The 20,313-nt window shown below is 51.6% G+C and overlaps 8 protein-coding genes across 8 annotated transcripts; 3 read left to right on the plus strand and 5 right to left on the minus strand.

Annotated features, from left to right (window-relative positions):
• Window positions 1–728: 728 nt before the first annotated feature.
• HER10_EVM0000705 (uncharacterized protein) lies at window positions 729–2,354 on the minus strand (the record flags this gene model as incomplete). Its single annotated transcript, XM_035470475.1, has 1 exon — window positions 729–2,354. One exon carries the CDS (start codon window positions 2,352–2,354, stop codon window positions 729–731), a length of 1,626 nt encoding a protein of 541 aa, XP_035331167.1.
• Window positions 2,355–3,207: 853 nt separating this feature from the next.
• Window positions 3,208–4,899, minus strand: HER10_EVM0003500 (uncharacterized protein; the record flags this gene model as incomplete). The annotated part of the gene is made up of 1 exon (XM_035473175.1): window positions 3,208–4,899. One exon carries the CDS (start codon window positions 4,897–4,899, stop codon window positions 3,208–3,210), a length of 1,692 nt encoding a protein of 563 aa, XP_035331356.1.
• A 922-nt stretch (window positions 4,900–5,821) lies between these two features.
• Window positions 5,822–8,908, minus strand: HER10_EVM0003064 (major facilitator superfamily transporter). Its single transcript, XM_035472750.1, has 2 exons — window positions 8,226–8,908; window positions 5,822–8,159 (listed from the first exon to the last, which is right to left on the minus strand). Exons 1-2 carry the CDS (start codon window positions 8,589–8,591, stop codon window positions 6,819–6,821), a joined length of 1,707 nt encoding a protein of 568 aa, XP_035331322.1. The 5' UTR covers window positions 8,592–8,908; the 3' UTR covers window positions 5,822–6,818.
• On the plus strand, window positions 6,087–6,614 carry HER10_EVM0001448 (uncharacterized protein; the record flags this gene model as incomplete). The annotated part of the gene is made up of 1 exon (XM_035471193.1): window positions 6,087–6,614. The coding sequence occupies one exon, from the start codon at window positions 6,087–6,089 to the stop codon at window positions 6,612–6,614; it is 528 nt and encodes a 175-aa protein (XP_035331213.1).
• An 819-nt stretch (window positions 8,909–9,727) lies between the features above and the next one.
• On the plus strand, window positions 9,728–10,822 carry HER10_EVM0000803 (adenosine deaminase; the record flags this gene model as incomplete). The annotated part of the gene is made up of 1 exon (XM_035470571.1): window positions 9,728–10,822. One exon carries the CDS (start codon window positions 9,728–9,730, stop codon window positions 10,820–10,822), a length of 1,095 nt encoding a protein of 364 aa, XP_035331175.1.
• Window positions 10,823–11,019: 197 nt separating this feature from the next.
• On the minus strand, window positions 11,020–12,741 carry HER10_EVM0011231 (major facilitator superfamily transporter). The gene is made up of 3 exons (XM_035480668.1): window positions 12,460–12,741; window positions 12,277–12,408; window positions 11,020–12,211 (listed from the first exon to the last, which is right to left on the minus strand). Exons 1-3 carry the CDS (start codon window positions 12,696–12,698, stop codon window positions 11,098–11,100), a joined length of 1,485 nt encoding a protein of 494 aa, XP_035331838.1. The 5' UTR covers window positions 12,699–12,741; the 3' UTR covers window positions 11,020–11,097.
• A 1,115-nt stretch (window positions 12,742–13,856) lies between these two features.
• On the plus strand, window positions 13,857–15,378 carry HER10_EVM0010953 (TfdA family Taurine catabolism dioxygenase TauD). The gene is made up of 3 exons (XM_035480397.1): window positions 13,857–14,490; window positions 14,559–15,100; window positions 15,161–15,378. Exons 1-3 carry the CDS (start codon window positions 14,047–14,049, stop codon window positions 15,360–15,362), a joined length of 1,188 nt encoding a protein of 395 aa, XP_035331826.1. The 5' UTR covers window positions 13,857–14,046; the 3' UTR covers window positions 15,363–15,378.
• Window positions 15,379–15,409: 31 nt separating this feature from the next.
• HER10_EVM0009378 (cytochrome P450 3A19) lies at window positions 15,410–19,217 on the minus strand (the record flags this gene model as incomplete). The annotated part of the gene is made up of 8 exons (XM_035478867.1): window positions 15,410–15,628; window positions 17,498–17,885; window positions 17,950–18,060; window positions 18,115–18,286; window positions 18,354–18,752; window positions 18,810–18,879; window positions 18,940–19,032; window positions 19,095–19,217. 8 exons carry the CDS (start codon window positions 19,215–19,217, stop codon window positions 15,410–15,412), a joined length of 1,575 nt encoding a protein of 524 aa, XP_035331719.1.
• Between the last annotated feature and the right edge of the window lie 1,096 nt (window positions 19,218–20,313).

The raw sequence follows: 20,313 nt of genomic DNA on the forward strand, positions 1-20,313 counted from the left end.
ATCGCCGCTAAATGGGAGAGCGCGTCAGGAAAGTGGCGACGGGTGTCGCGAAGTCCAGTGACTTTCAGGCACTCAGTCCCCACATGTCGTCCAAAAATGGCCAATGAAGAGCAAGCCAAAACAAATTGCTGTGATTGATTACATCAGCAAAGCAACGTCTTCATGATAGGCTCAGCTCACATGCAAGAGAAACATAACTTCGATCGAGGGAGATATTTTCAGGATGCCACTCTGGAATATTGCGGGATCTGCTGCCAAACGCACAAATCATTCAACTCATCTGTCACCAACGGAAAAGTAGAACTCGTAGCTTTCTTGTTGAGACCGTTCACTCTCGACTTCCGTACCAACAGTCTGACCTCTGGCAGCGTCCTCAGACGTGATTTCGAACTCAGTTACAATTGAAGGCCCAACTCACTATGGTTCTTGATTCAGTCGTTATTCATCTTACATCAAGCTAGCTAAAGCAACACGGCGACATGGTGACATGATGATCCCCACACTACCAGCAGTCTCCTTCTTCTCAAAGCATCCACTCGTTAGCCATATCACGTTCTTTCATGCCAGTATCCTCACTCCAATCAACTCAAGAGCCTCTCTCTCTCGTAGCCATTTTCAGCCATGTAATCCAGGTGCATTATAAAGCCTCCTCAATAGCCAGGGCTCGAAATGCAAGTAAGCAATGCAGAATGTTGCCAGTTCTCGAAGACTGGACTCAAAGATGTCGCTCAAATCGGGCTATCCTTCGACTTCAGTCGTTTAGACAATATTCCTCGAATGTTGAAGCGCGGCGGAGAAGCCAGATTCAGGTGCCGTCGACCCGCCGCTGGTGACGCGGCAGATAGAGGAGAATCGTTGAAAACGTCATCAGACATACCACTGCTGGGAGAGAATCTGAAAGGTCGGCTTGCCTGCTTCGTAGGTGTGTTGTGCTCATCCGACGTGTTCGTTGCGGGCTTCTTTGTCTCTGGAGTACGCTTCTTGGTCTGAGTGGACTTCTTACCCTGCTTGGGCCTGGACCGGCTTCTCCGCTTCGTTGGTGTATCCATAGGTTGCTCATCCAGACTGGGTTGTGCAGTCTGCTTGGCCTCCGTGGGCTGTTGCACGGGTTGATGTGTGACGTGTTCGGGACGCGCGGGCTCTGTGAGCTGTGCGGGCTGCGGGATACCCTCAACAGAGTCATTGATTCGCTTATAGACGTCGTTCATGATCGCCTCTGCGAGAAACGCGCGAGACTCATAGTCGTCATCCTTGATGAGCTGCCAGGTACATTTCTCTAGATCTTCCCAGCCGGAGCTCTTCAAGTCTTCGAGAAAACTGGCAAGAGCAACTCGACGGACGGATCCGTCATTGTAATCTGCAATTCTGTCAAGCATGGGGGCGCTCTTCATGTATCGAGCCAACAAGGCGTTGTCGATCGGCTGCTGTCGCTTCACTGCTTCAGGATCTCGGGTCTGTTGAGTAGGAGAAAGATTAGCTATCCATGTGGCACCTCTGGATGGCATCCTTGAACTGACCTTTGGGTACTTGGCTTGTGGAGTGGGTTTGGTTCCCGATTCAGCCATCACCTTCTTCGGAGTGGCCGACTTCTTCTTCGGACTGACGACTTTCTTCTTGGGTACTGTCAACTTGATCTTCTTAGGGCTAGACATCTCCTTCTTCTGGACATCTTTTTTCCCTGGAGGGAAGTCGGATTCCACCTTCCGCTTCTTGCTTGGTGGCGAAGGCGTCGTGAGCTTGGTAATGGAGCGTGTCCAAGGTCTCAAAGCCGCCAAAGTTGGATGGTCTGAGTTGAGCGGAGTCGCTTCAGCAGGCTTGACGCTGGTTTCCTCCAACTGAGGCTTGTCGACAACGAAAAGGTTGTCCGGGTGGTCTCCGGTTGGACCTCCCGGAGAATGCGCCAACGCTGCTTTCAACATACCCTCCGACGAGTAAATGCTGAGGCCATCAGCACAGTCCCGGACATATCGCAGAATGCCAAGTGGTTGATGCATGTTTGTCCATTCCCACCACGTCAGCGGAGGCTCCAGCATGTAGATGAGGAGAGCTGCAATGATTGTGACTCTGCATGGGGGACGCTTGCTCTGGCCCATCTCCCGCGCTTGGCTGACCGTTCTGTGGAGGGCCTGCGCTCTGCTCTTGTTCCCAAAGGACGAACTAGTGATGGGGATGGCGATCAGTGCTAAGGCTTTGCTTTTCTCTTCAGACGTCAAGAGTATGTCCAGAACGTCGATGTTGAAGACCTTGGCTGCCAAGTCTGACCATTCTTGCTGGAAGTTAGGAATGAGATATGCTGGAGGGGTATTGGCGTATTTGTCGGCCGCCTCGGGAGCCTTTCCACTGCTTTTTGCCATTCTTGAAGCTTCTGGTCGCCTCTTCAGAGGAGGAAATAGGACTTGATTCTCAGTCGAGTGAGGTTAGAGAGAAGAATGCGGCCTGCAGAGGATAAAAGAGTGTGTAGGTAACAAGCTGCAAGGGGTATAGAAGGAAAGAGAGAGAAAAAAACTCCGTAGATGCCTCAGAAACCATCTTGGAAGGAAGTCAAGTCCACAGCGCTTTCCTTCAGCAAGGGAAGGTTGAGAAGTTTGTAGATGTTGTAGGCAAAGATAGCTCCCGTTCCCGGCCCGTCACAAAGTTAGCTTCCGGTTTATCATGTAGATATGGGGGACAAGAATGAAGCTGGTGAGACTAAGGTAAGAAAAAGTGAGCAGGCCAACTAATGTAAAGTCGTCGCTTTATGACCGGAAAGGACCACTTGAATTTCTGCAAGAGCTTTCTTGCTGCTTCGACTTGTGCAAACGTCGAATGTTCCAGACGTCCATCCAAGATTAGTTTCACGTTGGCATATTTACTGTTCAAAGCCAGGAAACAGTATGCCGGACTGAAGTTTCGACATAAACGGCAATGAAATTTCTCAATTCTCTCGAACTCATGATCAACGGCTGGCCAGCCCTCTATCGTGACGTGCGCAAATTGAACCCCACGTGTCAGTCAACATCCTTTCCCAGTGCCAGATTGCTGGTCAAAGCCACGCCAGAGCCCAGCAGTGATGGGCATTTCATCTTGGTGATCCTGGCCTTGGGACACTCGACCGTCCTTCGTGTCTTGAATCATGTTCTTCATCAAGAAAATGTCGATGATAGATCTAGCAGAACCCAATCAGTCATTGCTGTCCCATGATACTAAAGGAGATGACGCACCTACTTCCTAAGCACCACTGATGACAGGCAATCGGCCCTTCAGTTGCTCTTCTAGAGTCTCAGCGATCATGACGCGGACGCTTTCTTCCGCAGAATCCACGATGTTCTTGACCAGAGCATCGAATTGTGCCAAGTTCGTCGACTTCAGATGCTTGCTGAAGGATTCAAGCATGATATTTCGGGAGAAAGTATCGGGAAGACGCGCTAGCTGGAGAAGTTTTCCCGCTGCAACAAACTTGCTGATGTAGGTGATGCTTGTCTCGGATGAAGCCACAGTAGTTGCTTCGAATGCATCAGCCATCTGTTGGGGTCTCTTTGTTGGGACCTCCTTGATGAACTGAATCTCATCATCGCTCTCTTGAGTAGCTTCGTTCTTGATGAGTGTTCTGCTAGCAGACTGAGCTCTCTCCGGTCGACTAGCGGGCGGCTCGGTAAGTCCCGAGGGTGCATGTCGTTCTCGGGCTGAGTCAGGAGGAGACTCGACTTGCAGATTGATGCGTCTCTTCCTCTTGCTCTTTGAGCTCAGGCTCAGCATAGGACTCTGGCTCCTCTTGAGATTTGTAGCGACATTGCCCACGGGGGCGTCTGCAGTTGCAGGGGGGTTCATGTTGCGCCGAGACAACAGGTTATGATTGACATAGGTTGATTGACGGCTTGACGCGGGCTGGCGCGGTTGGTAGGAGCGAGGCTTAGAGGTAATGCTTGCTAAGTTATTCGACTTGATGTCGTGTTTCGGTGTGGGCTGAGACTCTCTGCGACTCGAGTAACCATTCGAGTGATATTCATCCTCGTCGGAAGAGTCCGATTCTGACTCTGAGGACGAGGCGAAATCTGGCGGACTAGGACGTAGGGATTCCAGTAGTCCTTCTTGTTCAAAGTCTCCTTCGGACTTTTCTTTTTCAGATCCTGATACTCCACTCTCGGGCTCCGCATACTCGGATTCTTCATTTTCTTCCTCTTCATCATCTTCTTGTTCTTCTGCTTCTTCTTCTTCGATTTCCTCGAGACAACCTTCATTCTCGGACCCAGAGGTATGTTCCTGTTCATGTGCTGGTAGATTAATAGCAGCGTTCATCGCTGAATAGATCCTCGATGCTCCGACCTTGGCATTCGTCGTCCACACACTCTGTCGAGCCCAGCTACCGCAAAGGGTGTCGTCTCTCCACTCCTTGAAAAAGAATATGTTCCGTGCACCATCTGGGACGATCTTGGCCTGACAGATGCCATTGGCATCCGGGGTACACAGGGCAAAGAATTTGGTGTCCCCCTCCCGACCTGGTTTGTAGATAACTTTGAAGGCCTTTCTGATGAAGGGATGATGGTGGTATCGGTATGGCGTATGGTTACTCACGCACTGTCCCCGGGGTAAAGAAGGCCAACGACAGAACCTATTTGTATGATAGTTGTCAATGATCTGGAAATCGGGGAGAAACCACCCGATCCAAAGACCACTAAGGTGGTCTTGGTGACCTCCAGTATACACTTCATTGGGGCTTGGCAATTTCCAGCTGTCCTCGAGGTTGAGCCATTGCATGCCCGACAAGGTTTTACACCGTGCTGCATGTTGATTATGAAACACGGACACTTGAATAACCATGCTTCGCGGGGGAGAATCGGCGTAGTTGAGACCGTCGTTGAAAACATTGAGCCCAGGGCTGTAGCAGACCTCCCCGACAGTATGTTGGTCAGAGGCAGCCATGGTGAAATCAGTGACGGCCTATGAAGCGATGCAGGGAAACAAGTCAATGACAAGGTTGTAAGTCGGTTTTCGTTCCTGGGCAAGAAAGATTTTCCTCTGATAAAGTGTATCGAATTTGGGAGGCCTTAAGAGATGTGCGGAACATAGAATTAGCACGCTGAACGATGGCGGGCCTAGAAATAAAGGGGATTCCACTATTTTCCATGGTGAAGACAGAGGACATACCGAGCGTAAGGTAAAAACCTTGAGAATAGCTGAAGCAGGCTGTCGGAAAATGACCGAAAGATTGAGTAAGAGGGTCATGTAATCATGAAACTCCAAATCGGTCGTTTGAAGTCGGAAAGAGGTGAGGTACTAGGCGCTGAAGTGTCTGAGAAGGCGCCAAATAGGTGCCAACAGATGTAAAAGATCAAGATGACCTTTAGCAAAAAGAAGATTTAGTTAGTACTGATAACTTGAGCTGCTGCCTAAGATACTTGTGATACCTTACTAAAGTAAATGAGTAAAAGTGAGAAGAAGGTACGGCCCGTAAGGTACTAATTTGGAATGAAGTTCTCAGAGCCATCAGGCACCTTCCTCCCGGTGTGAACAGTCCGCATAGCCGTTACGGCCCCACAATGGGGCGTAGTCCTCAGTGCTCCGGGCCGGCGTAAAATCAAGGTGGTAGTTGGGGTAGGTACCTAAGTACTTTGGTACAGTAAGGCAACTTCCCTTTTAAGCTTTTCAACTCTTCTCCAAGGTTCCAACTTTAAGAAACAAGAGTGTTCCCAGACCACCACCCCATCAATTGCGGAAATCATCAGAAAACCATCAATCAGCAATCGTTAATCAAAAATATCAACTCTGGATAGTCAAGGCAAAACAAGTCGACCGAGCTGGGACTCGAACCCAGAACCTTTGCCACCGGAAAGCAACGCGCTGCCATTGCGCCACCCGGCCGGATTCATGAAAAGTCCGGAAATTTCCGCGTTCATGATGCGCTGCTCAGCAGGGCCGAGTGCGGATTTCCCGCGATCGCCCGCGCCACAGAACCCTCGCCTGGCTAGTTGCGTCATTCGGCAAACTCACAATTTCTACAGGGCCATCATCACCAGCGACGCGACACTGTCCACTTACACCCCCTTGCCGAAACCACAACGGCATTACCACCGACAGTCTTGTTCTTTTTCGCAGAAATCTTCCTGGAGATGGCTCGCGTTCCAACAATAGCCACCGTCGTCCGCGGTGCAGGCGTCAACATCGTACTCAAAGCAGACCAACCCACAGGTCGCACCGTCTCCGGGACCGTCCAGGATGTGCTCACGCGCGGCAACCACCCTCGAGGCATCAAAGTCCGGCTCTCCGACGGCCGAGTCGGACGAGTTCAGTCTCATACTGATGGCTCACAACAACCACAAGATCCGTCATTCACATCCACTGAGGTCGCCGACGGCTCGACCGCGTATGGAGACTCACGTAGACCTCCCCGCCGTGGCGGCGGTCGCAGGCAAGATGCCGAGCCTGAGTTGCCTTCGGCGCAGGTTGGACTTGAGGCTTACATTCGCCCTGCTAAGCAGAAGAATGGTGGGCGAGGTAGAGCGGCTGCAAACTCTGGCGCTGAGGTGCAGGAAGCGACGCCTACTCCAGTTTCTGAGGCCGTAACCTGCCCCGTTTGCGGCGAGTTTGAGGGTGATGCTGCTGCTGTTGAGCATCATGTCGCGGGTCACTTTGACTGAAGCACAGTCGCATCATCTCACTACACATTATCACGCAGCACTCGGCGCGGCCAGTACTTGTTCACCGAAGTGTCTATTAAGTTTATGACTTCCCACGTCTCATCTCTTCTGGGAGATGAGTGAGGAGCCGCAAATGATCTATGTATCCATCTACCGAGGCTTAATCAACCCAGGCTTCTGCCAGCAAACCAGCCACCACAACTCTTACAGACGATACCTGAAGCCGGCAGTCTTCCAGTCCGTCACATCCTCGTAATCCTCAGGCCGAAGCTCAACCCGATCAACCATATCCGCGACATCACCGGCAATACCCTCAGCCTGCATGACCTTACCGCCACCAACAGCGCCAGCACCACCAGCGCTGCCCTCGTATCCTTCCTCTCTCGTGCGCTTGGCGTTCATCCACTGGAGGTAGAACCGCAGACCGAGCGCCAGCACCACGACGAGCGAGTAGCAGATCATGATGGTGCGGAAGGCGGTGTTGTAGTGAGGCTCCTCGGAGGCCTTGAAGAACTGCGGGCCAGCAATGTTGCCAGCGCAGTAGGCGAGGAACAGCAGAGACGACATGGTCATCTTCTTGGTCACGCCACGGTAGTTCGCCGAAACGAGAGACATAGCAAGCGGCATTGCGGCAGGTCCGGGGGACAGCAGGAAGTAGCCAAAGAGCTGGACACCGCTGCTGACGCTTTCGCGGGAGTAGATGATCGCGGCACCGGTGATGCACGGCAGAACGACAATGGCAATCAGGATGCAGTTCATCTTGCGGTAGCGGCCGGCGATCCAGCCGGTTCCGGCGATGATGGCGGCAGAGAGGAGCGAGTAGGGGATGTTGATGAGTGTTGACTGCAAGCTGGTGAAGCCAAACGACTTGATGACGAGGTTGGCAAAGTTCTGGGTGCCGCCGTTGGGGATCTGGGTGATGATTTCGAGGCCAAAGATGAACCACGTCTTGGGGTCAATCATGCACTCGACAACCTGGTCCCACTTCCAGTGCGTCTTCTCCGTTGATCCCGTGCCGGCGACGACGACGCGGTCAGCGGCGTACCGGCGCTCCTCGGGCTTGAGGAAGCGGGCCTTGGAGATGGTATCGGGCAGCCAGATGAGCAGCACAAACGCCCAGACAAAAGTGAGAACGCCGAGGATGATGTACATCCAGCGCCAGGGGCCGACCTTGTCGTCGCTCGAGATGTGGCCAAAGCCAAAGGCAACAAAGGAGGCGACGAGTCCGCCGACGCTGTTGCCGGCGAACCAGATGCCCGTGCGAGTGGGGATCTCGTCGCGGGTGTACCAGGTGGAGGTGAGGAACATGAAGGCGGGCGTGATGGTGGCCTCTGCGACGCCGAGGAGGAAGCGAACGGTGAGGAGGCCGCCGTAGTTTGTGCAGGCGGCTGTGAGGGCGACGACGGCGCCCCAGAAGAAGGTGTTTGCGGTCATGTACTTTGCGACGGGGAGGCGGGCGATGAGGACGGAGGTTGGGTAGGTCCAGGCGAAGTAGCCAAAGTAGAAGATGCTGGAGACCCAGCTGTAGTTTTGGCCCTTGAGATGCTGTTTACAAGGTTAGCATGAAATATTCGTACGGTACGCGGGATTATATCTGGAAGCACGACGTACAGTGTCGGTTCTAAGACCAAATACAGAGGCGCTGGACAGAATAGTCTTGTCCATGAAGTTGAACATGTAGGTGATGAAGAGCAGCGGGATGATATTGAAATCAATCTTGCGGACAATCCTCTTGGCCATGTCGCTGTCAATGTGCTGCCTCTCCCCGTCCTGCACCTCGGCGGGAGGGTTCTGCGGTGCGTCTGTTGATGACCCCATGTTGGCGAGCAAGTTCCGCCGTTCGTCGATTAGGTCGTCTTCTTCTAGATCGTCGTCGTCGACTACTGTCCGAGAACTCGAAGCTCCTGCTGGAAATTCTAAGGTCGCATCTCGAGAGCGGCGCCGGGGTGTCGTCGCCCTTTTGAATGAAGCGGCCATGCAACAAGGTCCCGGGGGCGGGGATGGTCGCGACCTTTCCGCGGCCAAAAGAAGAAATTCAGCAAAAGAGTACGTTACGTGCCTTATCTTCCGCCGATCTTCCCCGACAGTGACAGGCCCGACGCGTTCGCCTGTTTCTCCTCTTCCCTCCCTCTCTCGCTCCGGTCCCCTTGTCCAGCGAACGGTTCTACGGCCGCGAACCGGTAGATTCACCGACCAAAACGTCTAGACAATGTCCGATAACAGGACGTCAATTGATAAGACAAGCGTTCGCGTCCGCGCGACGGGAGTGGGCGAACGGTTTAGCGACCGCTAGACTCCGCTGAATAGACGGTGTTCTCCAGTGTCTTGCGTGGATTGGCCTGGAGATATCGTCCCACCTTCGTGTGCTGTCGGCGAATATCCGAACCGACGAGATACGACGTTACTCCGCTAGTGCCACTACAGCGATCGCGCCGTTCAATGAGCTCTCGTGGCACCGTCGCGATGTGGGGAGAATAGAGGATGTTTGACGGATTTTGGAGATGAGTAAAGACCATGTGAGTGGACGAGCGCAGAATTGCTGACATTAACTAAAGACGTTCGATACCGACTCGGCGGTTATGGTTGGCCGCCCATGGGCAGAATATGGGGGATCAAAACCTTAGTATTTCATTTTGTGACTCTCTTGTTGCTAGTAATTTTCTTATCGAATCCTTCTTGAATACCCCACATTGCTGCGAACATCGGCCATCAGAACTCCATTCTTATGTTTTCAGTCTGATATGATTCGTGATTCTCGCACGCCGAGGTATACAAACGTTCCAGAACTAAGCTTATTGAGAAATGGCTTGTGAATTTGGATTAGCCGACGAGAACAGATCCATCGTCGAGTTGTCGGCCCATGTCCGACGCTGTGTGACTACTAGTACTGACTGGCGGGCTATTTACCACGCGACGCCCAGCCGGATCGGCAAAGATGCCCGCGGAGGCTAAAGAGATATCAAGACATCCCAGTTTCGAGCCATATCCCGCCCGCTTGATTGGCTCTTCATTTACACGATCAGAATCTCAACTCTCACTTGTCTTCTCATCTTGACACCAGCAACCGGGATTCTGGAATCTGACAGCGGGCAAACCCCAATGAGCCCGAAACCATGAACGGCCTCGAAATCTCACCCTTCATCGCCTCCCTCCCCAAGGTCGAGCTGCACATCCACATCGAGGGAACTCTTCTCCCCGCCCTCCGTTGGAAACTTGCAAAACGCAACAACGTGCCCCTGCAATACGAAACCTACGAGGCCCTCTTGGACTCATACAAGGTCTTCTTCAACCACCGTCCCGAAATCAACGGCCGCGTCCCGGGTATCCCGACATTCCTCGAGGCTTACTTCGCCGGCTGCGAAGTCTTGAAGACTGAAGATGACTTTTACGAAATGTCAATGGACTACTTCCGGCGCTGCGCCGAGATGAATGTCCGCTACGTCGAGCCATTTTTCGATATCCAGGCGCACACGCGGAGGGGCGTGCCTGCTGAGGATGTGTTGAATGGGTACTTGAGAGCTCAGCGTGATGGCGCGGAGGTGCATGGTGTAAAGTCAAACTGGATTTTTTGCTTCATTCGCGATGAAAGCCTCGAGGACGGGTTGGCTGCGTACGAGGCGGCCAGGCCATGGGCTGCTGGCACCGTCGAGGGTGGCAAGTGTCTCTTCCACGCTATCGGGTTGGCCAGCAACGCTTTCAAGAGGCCGCCGATGCTCTTCGAGCAAGGGTTCCAAAGGGCGAAGAAGGACGGGCTGCATGTCACGATGCATTGCGATTTCGGGCAAAAGGACACGTTTGAGCACGTCCACGAGGCGATTTTTGAGGTCTGTGATGGCGCTGGGGCGGAGCGTATTGATCACGGGCTTGATGCGGCGGATAAGGAGGAACTTCTGCAGGGGTTGTTGAATCGAGGTATCGGCTTGACGTTGTGTCCCCACGCGTATCACCGGCGGACGGCGACAGAAGTGCTGTTTCCCAAGATTCGGACGTTGTGGGAGAGAGGTGTCAAGTTTAACATTAACAGCGATGACCCGGTATATATGCATGATGTTTGGGTGGATGGCAACATGCAGAAGGCGTATACCTACTGTGGATTTAGTAAGGAGGATATGGTCAAGCTGGCGAGGAATGGAGTCGATATGTGTTGGGCTAGCGAGGAAGTGAAAAAGGAGTTGTATCAAGAGTTGGATGCAGTTGAGACGGACTAGCGTAATTGTATCTAAATGATATCTGGAGGTTCTCGAACTAGGCTGGGCATTACATGTGTTCCCTACTGTATGATAGGAGCGATATGGAGTGATATCCACTCATCGAGTTGCCATGCAATTCAAAGTGTTAGGAACTATCGTGACGACTAGACCTAGTATCCTGCCCTGCGTTCTAGTGACTCATCAACCTAGAAGAGCTCCTCTGCACGTGATTACATAGCGGTGTTATGAATACCACCGGACGCAATTCATTACGCAAGACGTTTTCCATCACTTTAAGCAGCCGGAACCGAGAGCTTCTTCCCCAGTTCCCGACGGTGCAAGAACCTGATCAACAACGAAGTGCCCGCCATACCAACAGCAAAGAATATCATCGTGATATAACCCTTCGGGTACCGCGGAGCCTCGACTTGCTGCCAAATAAGCAGCGGCAACCACGCCTGGAAAACGTACGCCATCTGGTTCATCGAGCCCGTTACGAGCGCGCGCTCTTCGTTATCGTCTTTGCAAATTTCATGAGCCCACGCGAAGGTCAACCCGCTGATGCCGCCACCAAATCCAACGAGCAGGAAACAACCCCACTTCCAGGCATCGGAGATGTTCCACGCCGCTAAACTCGAGTAGATCACAATGTTGAGTGTCCCGGAGAAGACTATCGGCGGCCATCTCTCGCCCTTGAAGACTGAGTCTGAGGACCAGGCGTAGATCCATGTTGTTATCACCGTGATGGCTGATGTTATTGTCGGATACGTGTTGTACTCCTTAACAGAGTATCCCTCTCCCTTCAACCACAACTGGAACGCAGGCTGACTCATGATTCCGCATCCGTTGTTGAAGAAGATATAAAGCGCTGTAAGGGCGTAAATATGCCAACTGGTGAAAATCTTCTTGATTTTGGCCTTTGTGAATGGCTGACGATTCGCTCTACCTTCAAGCTGCATTCGTTTCTGTGCGAGCGCCACATCATCTTTGGTCAACCACCAGGCTTTTGTGATCTCGGGCACGTCAGGCAGGAAGAAGAACCCGGCAATCGCAATCGGCAGGGAAATAACGGTATCGACGATGAAGAGCCACTGCCAGCCCTTCCATCCATGAACGCCACTAAGATTGTAGACGGCAGCCATGAGGTAGCCCGAGAACATGGAGCCGATGGAGCCTGCGGAGTGAAAAAGGCAGGATCGCTTGGCAAGTTCGTCCTTTCTGTACCAGCATCCGATGATATACTGCATGCCTGGGTAAAATGTACTCTCGGCGAGACCGATAAAGAACCGGAGAACGTAAAGCTGGGTGACATTTGTGCATTTGATCATGAGAATTGTTAGGACGGCCCATGTGCATTCGCAGGCGGGGATCCAGATTGATGGGCGGACGCGGGTGAGAAGGATGTTGCTGTAGAAAATAGTCAGTACTACTAACACTATCGAATGAGGAGTTCATATTGGCGTTGAGCTTACCTCGGAATTTCGCCAATGACATATCCGACGGTCCAGCAGGCTTGCATGTAATTAAGCTCGTTACCAAAGAGCTTCATGTCTTCTTTCATGCCAGACACAAACGCATTGTTGATGTTAATCTGATCAAGGTTCCTGATGAAATGTTAGTACAGATAGTGAGCTGTCCAGTAAGAGCCAACTTACTTGATGAAGTATCCCAGACTTGCAAATGTGAGAATGACAGCATCAAGCTTGAACATGAACTTGCGTTCTTCAGGTGACTTGTCCAAGGTATCCCAGACATATGACCGCCATGTGAGCTTCGGTTCTTCTTGCACGAGTTCAACAACAGTTGGTTGGACCCCTCGCGCGTCGACGGAAGATGGCGACTTGCTCCGAGGCGAGTCGGCGACCGTAGTTTTTTCGATCTCTGGGACTCCCATACTTGCAGCTGGCTGGTCTCAGAACCAGAAGAACGAGTAAGTGATCAGCTTCGCGCCTGGATCGACATAATCTAGAATAATAACGACATTCGATGCAAACGCTAGACTTTATATAGCAGAACATGCGGAATATTCTTGCGTCGCGTTTTCCAAGTTTTCAGGGTCTTTCGGGCCAACATCGGAGCAGGCTCGCATGGCCAACTAGGGGAGAACTGGGCATATCGCTGACGAGGTTTCTGGATACGATGGCGTGCTGGACACAGCTGAAGGCACTGTAGGCACAACGCCGCACAAGCGCGCGTCTGTCATCCTTGGTGCGGACAACATCCGATAGACATCCTGTCATTGACATGCAGGAGATTCTCTGAAGATTGACAAAGGCTGCGTGACGGTCGATTATCCGGGACGGTCCGGAACCGATTGTTGCCAAATCACTTTAGACAGGTTTCCCCTATGACCCTAGGGATCAGGTACTATGAGTGCTGAGCTTGTTCGCTAGCGCACAGATTTATCTAACTGAAATCGCTTATAGACACTCTTGGTATCCCGTCGATCAAAAGCTTCGCACGAAGCTTCTTGCTGGGCAGGTAAAGTAAGTACTTCAGCCAAGAATTGGGTCGGACTTCAGATTGAGGGGAACACGGAGTTAGGAAATCGGAAGCTTGCAATCGCACTTTAGCTATTAGTTTTCCCCGCACGAGTCCAGCCCTTCAAACTCGATTTCTTCGGGTGATGATCTCTTAAAGGGGATTGGGCTGATGTTGGTTGACGAGCACACAATCGGGCCCTGGTATCGCGTAACCCCCACTCGAGTGCACCGCCGTCGCCGATGCGCCCCGGATCCGCTTCCGCGGGGGAGGGTAGGGCGAATCGTCGAGCCAACAACCGGCTGATTAAACACTCCATCATCTTTGGCTAGATTCCTGCCGTCGAGCTTCTGGAGAGTTTGGATGTTGATCGCGTGCTGACGCCGGATTTTGGTTGGAGAATTTGCTCCCCGAGTTCCGTGGCGCGGTGGTTCGATGTTACGCATCTGGTTCTGGATTCGTCACATTTGATGCAGATGAAGCCATAGATAACCTCTGCTTAAAGCACCATCGACCCCGCGATTATTGGTAATCATGGCATTGATGGTTAACGTGATCAGATGAGGAGGTCCCGTGGAATTGGACCTGGGGAAACGCCTCGCATTAGAAGCCGTGATTTACAAGACTTAAAAGGCAGCCTGAGCCTATGCGTTTCAGCTCGTACTAGAAGCAGTTGCTATTATTCTATCATTTGCAAAGACTTGACATCATATCCATTTTCTGAGCTAAACCGCATCTCCGCATCTCTCAATAAGATCATCATGGTTCCCGCCCCCATCGACCCATCAATCACCGACGTGGCGGAGCCGCGGAAGGACACCCTCGGGCTCCCCGAAACCACAAAGGCAAGACTAACCAAGGCTGGAGTCGACTTGTCAAACGGGTACCCCTACCGCCCTTCGCGGCCTCTGTATCTGGATGATGCATACAACATCCGCAACAAGGAGAGGGAATACGTCGACGCCGGATCAAGGGCCGACAAGTCCAAGAAGAACCTGCTCGGGGCGGCGACGAAAGTCACTAACTTGACGGCTCACATTGGCACGGAAATTGAGGGCCTGCAGCTGAAGGACCTTACACCCGAGCAAAAGGATGAGCTTGCGCTGCTCATTGCTGAGCGCAGTGTTGTGTTCTTCAGGGACCAAGATCTGTCGCCTCAACAGCAGAAAGAGTTGGGAGATTGGTACGGTGAAGTTGAAGTTCATGTGAGTCACGATGATCTTAGTCTGGCTCTATTTGTAAGGGCATGTGATTGAGCTAAGTGTCTCGATAGCCCCAAGTTCCGCAAGTCCCTGGCGTCTTGGGTGTCACCGTAATCTGGCCGGCGTTGATGGCCACCGAGAGGAAAGCAAACTTCCGTAACCCCGGCGGTGCTTCGAAATGGCACACCGATCTAGTCCACGAACGTCAGCCATCCGGCATCACTCACTTGCACAATGATGCTGTCCCACCCATCGGTGGTGACACCCTCTGGGCTAGCGGATACTCCGCCTATGAGAAGCTCTCGCCCGACTTCCGCAAAATCATCGATGGCAAATACGCCGTCTACCGCTCTGCTCACACGTACCTGGACCGCAACGACCCCGAGGCTGGACCGAAGCACATTGAGCGAGCGCACCCTCTTGTCCGCGTCCATCCTGCGACGGGATGGAAGTCTCTTTACGTCAACCGTCTGTTTACCACACATATTATCGGTCTAGACAAAGCGGAGAGCGATGTCATCTTGAACTATCTCTTTGATGTGTATGAGAAGAATGTCGACATCCAAGTCCGCTTTAAGTGGACTCCCAACACCAGTGCCTTGTGGGATAACAGGTGCGTACCTTCTCAATGCCGGATGATGGTGCAAGATGGCGGCCAGCTAACATTCTCTAGAATCACTATCCACAACGCCAGCTGGGACTACGAGGGCAATCACCCTCGTCATGGAACTCGTGTAACATCTCTTGCCGAGAAGCCGTATTTCGACGCTGCAGCACCAAGTCGACGTGAGGCGTTGGGCTTACTGGGTCCGGATGAGAAGGAGGAACTTGGTATTGATGGAACTATCAAGGGGCTGAAGGACTTCTCTCTATAAGTTGAATTTGACGACATTTTGATGCCACCAAGCTTTTCCTGGAACTCTTAGTGTGCCCTCTTCCTCACCAAGACATGATAGTCATGCCAAACATAATCATTGCCTGCATCTCTCTCCCACACAAAAGTATCCTTATTAGCCATTTCTAGATCAAACGAAAATGCTACTTTGGCTACAGTTAGACGGATGGACTGCAAAGCCATCTCGCGACCAATGCACACCCGGGGTCCAACGAGGAATGGCCGGTAAGTCAAACCCCCCACTTCCTGGCACCCCCCTGTTTCTGGCACCCACAAAAACGATGGGATCACAACCCAACCTCCTCATTACTATTAACTATTGATCCTCAACCACACCCACTACAATACAACTGCCAGCCTCACTAGGGCATTCAGAGTCGCTGGATTCAGCCGTAATAACCTCCTTTTCACCCGCTTCGATTTGAGCCCGATGGATATCCCTGATGTTCGCAAACTTCGTGTTGGGATCGATCTGAACAGTCTTCCTCTTCCTAACTGCAGCGTTGGTAACAGGCCCTCAGGTGAGCCAGCTGCTGCTGGGCAACTGCCAGTTGCCAGGCCTGCTCTGTGAAGCCTTTTTCACCTTCCTGAACAGCAGCCGTTGAGTGCTGGTATCATTGTCGAGTTGGGTGTATAAGTGCAGTTGACCGCTGAGCTCTGCCAGCTTCCTGGGTGTCGACCAGACCACTGCAGAGGAAGCAGAATCCCATGGCTCAACAGGGGTAGTTTGTTGACCATTATGGCATCGCTTTTGCCCCGACTGGTTGGTTTGGGTGTGGTGGAAGCAGAAGGCTCAGGTAATACCATAGGGTTCATCAGGGGCTTAACCATCGCTACAGGGTGTAGACCAGTCCACTTCCAACCACTTCTGATGTTCGAGACTGATAGACCAGCAAGTCGAGCCTTCTGGTAACAGTCCAGGAAGTTCCTTTTACCTATAATGGTAGAGTCGTTCCATTGAGACAAGTAACCGAGCTCCTTCCGATAGGCTGACTTAACAGGGCTGAAGACAGACTGGTCAAGTGGCTGGAGGACATGAGAGGGTGTGGTGGTAAGAACAGTAAATGGATATTGTTAATATAGCAATTCCACATGAAGTCTGTCGTCGTATGACTCCCATGCCCATCCACAATCAACAGTCGAGCCTCGCCCTCAGCCTCGGGCATAGTCTGTGGGATAAACACCTTCTCTAACCATTCAATGGCAGTTAAGTCTGTAGTCCAGCCATTATCTGTTGCTGTAAACTCCCACCCATCGTATGGAACCAGATGTAATGGACCACTGTTGTTGGACCGTCTTCCTTGAAAATGATAAGAGGGAGTGCCCTACCCAAGGCTGAGATACACTCAATGATAGAGACCCATGCCCTCGACCCAGGTTGTTTCTTGCGAACAGACGTCGTCTCAGCCATGCCCAGCACTAACCCATTAGCTCCCTGACCCTCGAGGATGCCAGTCTCATCCATATTATATCTGTTGGCTGGTTTGATGTCCTTGATCTCAGGGATAGCAAGGAACTTAAACCAGTTCCTAATGACCTCAGTAGATGCCCCATTAACGCGTCTAGAATCGATGGAACGACTTCTCTGAACCTTAATGATAGGGTTCCTTCTCACGAAGGCATAGATCCAGCCTTTTCCTAATGGTTTGGTATCCCCAGCAGCAGCAGAACTCGCTCTGCGAATTCCTTCACCTGTTGGTGCGTTGGTGCGAGGCCCAGCGAAGCCTGAATGCGAACCCATTGTGCCAGCTTACTCTCCTGGTCAGGAGACAGCCTCTGCCAGTCAGCAAAAGCCACTTTCCTAGTCTGACCACCTTGGAGACGTAGTTGGAGGGTTGATCGTGGTATCCCATACTCCAATGAGGCTCTCTTTTGACTCTTGCCGTTTGAGATGTCCTCGAGAGCCTGACGAAGCTGATCTTCGGTATATTGAGGAGGCATTAGATATAGAAGAAGGTATGTGCAAAAATGAGCCCATTTGGACTCGAATTGAAAATGTTGTGATAAAAGGAGGTTGGGGGTGGGCATTGCGTTGTGGTGGATTTTCGCGTTTTTGTGGGTGCCAGAAACAGGGGGGTGCCGGGAAGTGGGGGGTTTGACTTAGCTGGTCCGGACATCGTGCTCGAAGACGGTGCCCGGACCATTGTCAAGCCAGCGGTCAGGCCGGAACTTGTCAGCGAGAGCCCAATATTCGGGCTTACGCTGGATAGTCCAAATATCAGCAGAGACATTGACACCTTTGGGAACGTACAGCCCGTCAATCATAGCTCCAGGTGAGATGCGATGAGAGCCACGACCGTTGATGGGTGGCGTGAGACGGAGCGTTTCTTGGATGCAGGCATTCAAATATGGGAGTCGGAGCACACTCTGAGCCGTGATGTCAGAGATAGAAGAATATGCTTCTCGGACTTCTCCCTGAACCCGCTGGTAGTGGTCTGGATCCCGCAACACGTGGTAAAAGACTGCTGATAGAGTTGTAGCGGAAGTGTCATAGCCAACCATGCTGTTTCCAGTTAGAATCAGGGATGACAGGGTGATGAGAGGACAGAAAATGAGGGGAAACTTACGCGAATAAGGCCGAATTACTCAACATCTCCGGCTGAGTCAATCCTGCAGATTCTTTGGCGGATAAGATTGCGGTTAAAAAGTCTCTGCGCCCTCCTTGGCGCTCGATGCAGCTATAACTGTGTGAGTTTGAGTTCATGTCGTAGAATGGACTTCGACTAGCTCACCCTCTGAGTTGATTCATCAAAAGGAAATTTTTGGGGACGCGGAAAATGTGTGGAACTATCATGACTGGTAGCTTTGCGAGCCCACCGAGGATGGGCGTCTCTGTCAGAAATTGAAAGAGTTCTAGCAGTGGCGCTCCTTTCCCATAAGTGTACTTCATTTTTTCATACGTGCCTAAGTACCAAGATGGTCAGCTTGAAGACAGCAAAGGGCGTGCATGTCATCCCTACTTAGTACTTACTCATTTGATCATGGAGAAGCGGCTCTCCGAAAGACAAGTCTCCAACGATACTCCAAATCATCTTTCCAACATAATCACTGATACTCACAATCTTGTCCTCTCGAAGTCTTGAACCTAAGGAGTCGACGGCCCGATTCACGTGGTGCTGAACGATATCTTCCTGCTCCATCAACGCCTTGGCTGTGAAAGCTGGCTGTAATGCTGTACGCAGTCTCTTGTGTGCAGTTCGATCCGTGGTGGTCAAAAGATTTGGAGCTGCCCAAATGAGTTTGGCCAGCAGAGACTCAATTGTCCCCTGCTTCGTAAAGTGACCACCGTCGGGGCCAGGGTTGTGGATAGTCTTAAGTGCATCTTCTGTGGCAAACGAAAGTTCGTTGGGGCCGATACGAACGACAGGTCCTGGGGGCACAACAATTAGCAGAGCTCGGGAAGCTATGCATAAGCCTGCTCAATTACCGTATTCGGCGTGCACCTTTTCGATGTCGTTATTGAGTCGATGTCCTGATACGGACCGAATCAGCCAGATCTAGAACCGTCGTTAACCTGAGGCAGTAGAAGGTAGCGGGAAACAACTTTGCGTGCATACCGGAGATATGGACGCGATGAAAGGTCCTTTTACGTGTGCGATGGGATGAAAATAGTAGTTGTAAAGAGCCAAGAGAATTGGACTTGCTATGCTCTGGAAGTAATGTAAGTGGTCAGTGGAACTTCGCTGAAGCTGGACAGCATCATTCTGCTTACGAAGAGGCCAAGGTAGAGGGCTAGCGTTCCCCATGTGGCCCGAAAAGATAGCACCGCAGTGTCCCATGGCACAGAGAGCAGTCCAAGCTTCTCGCTTTGGAATTCAAGGATCGGCGAATCCATCTTAGTTCTTTTGGTATTGTTAGTTCAATGAAGGAGTTAACAATGATAGAGTCTTTTGTCAAGTCTGATTTCGATCTCGAGCTATACTGAACAGGAACTTTTCTTCTAGAGACCAAGCAAGGTAACCAAATAGGGTCTCCAAATGCGCAACTCCTTCAACACATCAACTACCTATGCCCAGATGGTCAAGGCTTCCACCGTCTGATCGCTTCTGAGCCCTTACTGCACCGGAACACACCCCTATCGTCCCCAGTCGTTAACAACACTGCCTTCGCAACCGAAAAATGATCTGATTCGAACTTGACTGTGCCACTTTGGGCAACGCCGAAAGCTTAATAACTTTACGAGTCCGGGCCGAAGCCGTTGACAGCAGGTCAAAATAGCGGTTCAGAACGATTTGGGCACGTAAACTCTCCTGTCTCGTTCTCTACTGCACGCTCTCTCACAAGAAGCAACCGTGCTGAAACAACACGGGCTACCTGGTGTCGCTTTTGGGTTTACGAGACCTTGCTTACAAACGACTTAGCCGTGTTAGTTCCCCAACCTTCTCGTTTTAGAGGCTTATGTCGGGCAGAATCCCGCGAAATTGTGATTGTTCACATCTCGATGATTATTCTGCCCCGCACGTCATATTGCAGCAGAGTCACTAAGCTTACCGACGGTCCGAGGCCATTTAGACATATGTCAAGGCTACGCTGAGTATTAATTGTGGTTTTGTTGCTATGTTCCTATTAATGCACATCTGAGACTCCTCGGCTATCCCCTAAAAAGACCGGCTGTGACATGAGATATCAATCCGAGCTACTCGGGATGTGGGACATGCCTAAGATTCACACGTGGCACTATTGTTTGAACAGTAACTTGAACACGGGCAACTGAGTTGGTATTCTTGTTGAAGTAGAGCGTCGATAGTTCAAGCCAAGTACCATTGAACGCAGCTACACGTGCTTTTTCGCAGGCGATTGCCTAGTTCCGACGTCTTCTCACGTGGTGAGCATGTGTTAAAGACAAGCTGAGATGACCTGCTCGCCAATGTTGGCAGTTGATGGCATCCTCCCGTCAGCTCCCAGGTTCGATCATGCATCGAAGAACCATG

Source organism: Colletotrichum scovillei, assembly GCF_011075155.1.
Source record: "Colletotrichum scovillei strain TJNH1 chromosome Unknown Contig00007, whole genome shotgun sequence".
Classification (NCBI taxonomy): Eukaryota; Fungi; Ascomycota; class Sordariomycetes; order Glomerellales; family Glomerellaceae; genus Colletotrichum; species Colletotrichum scovillei.

What these genes read in the sequence shown, in the direction of transcription:
- HER10_EVM0010953 (XM_035480397.1), top strand. Translation starts at nt 14,047, where the DNA reads ATGGTTCCCGCCCCCATCGACCCATCAATCACCGACGTGGCGGAGCCG. An exon ending in ACGGTGAAGTTGAAGTTCAT is followed by an intron (nt 14,491 to 14,558) that starts GTGAGTCACGAT and finishes GTGTCTCGATAG; the next exon opens with CCCCAAGTTCCGCAAGTCCC. An exon ending in AGTGCCTTGTGGGATAACAG is followed by an intron (nt 15,101 to 15,160) that starts GTGCGTACCTTC and finishes AACATTCTCTAG; the next exon opens with AATCACTATCCACAACGCCA.
- HER10_EVM0003064 (XM_035472750.1), bottom strand. Translation starts at nt 8,591, where the DNA reads ATGGCCGCTTCATTCAAAAGGGCGACGACACCCCGGCGCCGCTCTCGA. An exon ending in TTGGTCTTAGAACCGACACT is followed by an intron (nt 8,160 to 8,225) that starts GTACGTCGTGCT and finishes CCTTGTAAACAG; the next exon opens with CATCTCAAGGGCCAAAACTA.
- HER10_EVM0011231 (XM_035480668.1), bottom strand. Translation starts at nt 12,698, where the DNA reads ATGGGAGTCCCAGAGATCGAAAAAACTACGGTCGCCGACTCGCCTCGG. An exon ending in AGTCTGGGATACTTCATCAA is followed by an intron (nt 12,409 to 12,459) that starts GTAAGTTGGCTC and finishes ACATTTCATCAG; the next exon opens with GAACCTTGATCAGATTAACA. An exon ending in GTCATTGGCGAAATTCCGAG is followed by an intron (nt 12,212 to 12,276) that starts GTAAGCTCAACG and finishes TATTTTCTACAG; the next exon opens with CAACATCCTTCTCACCCGCG.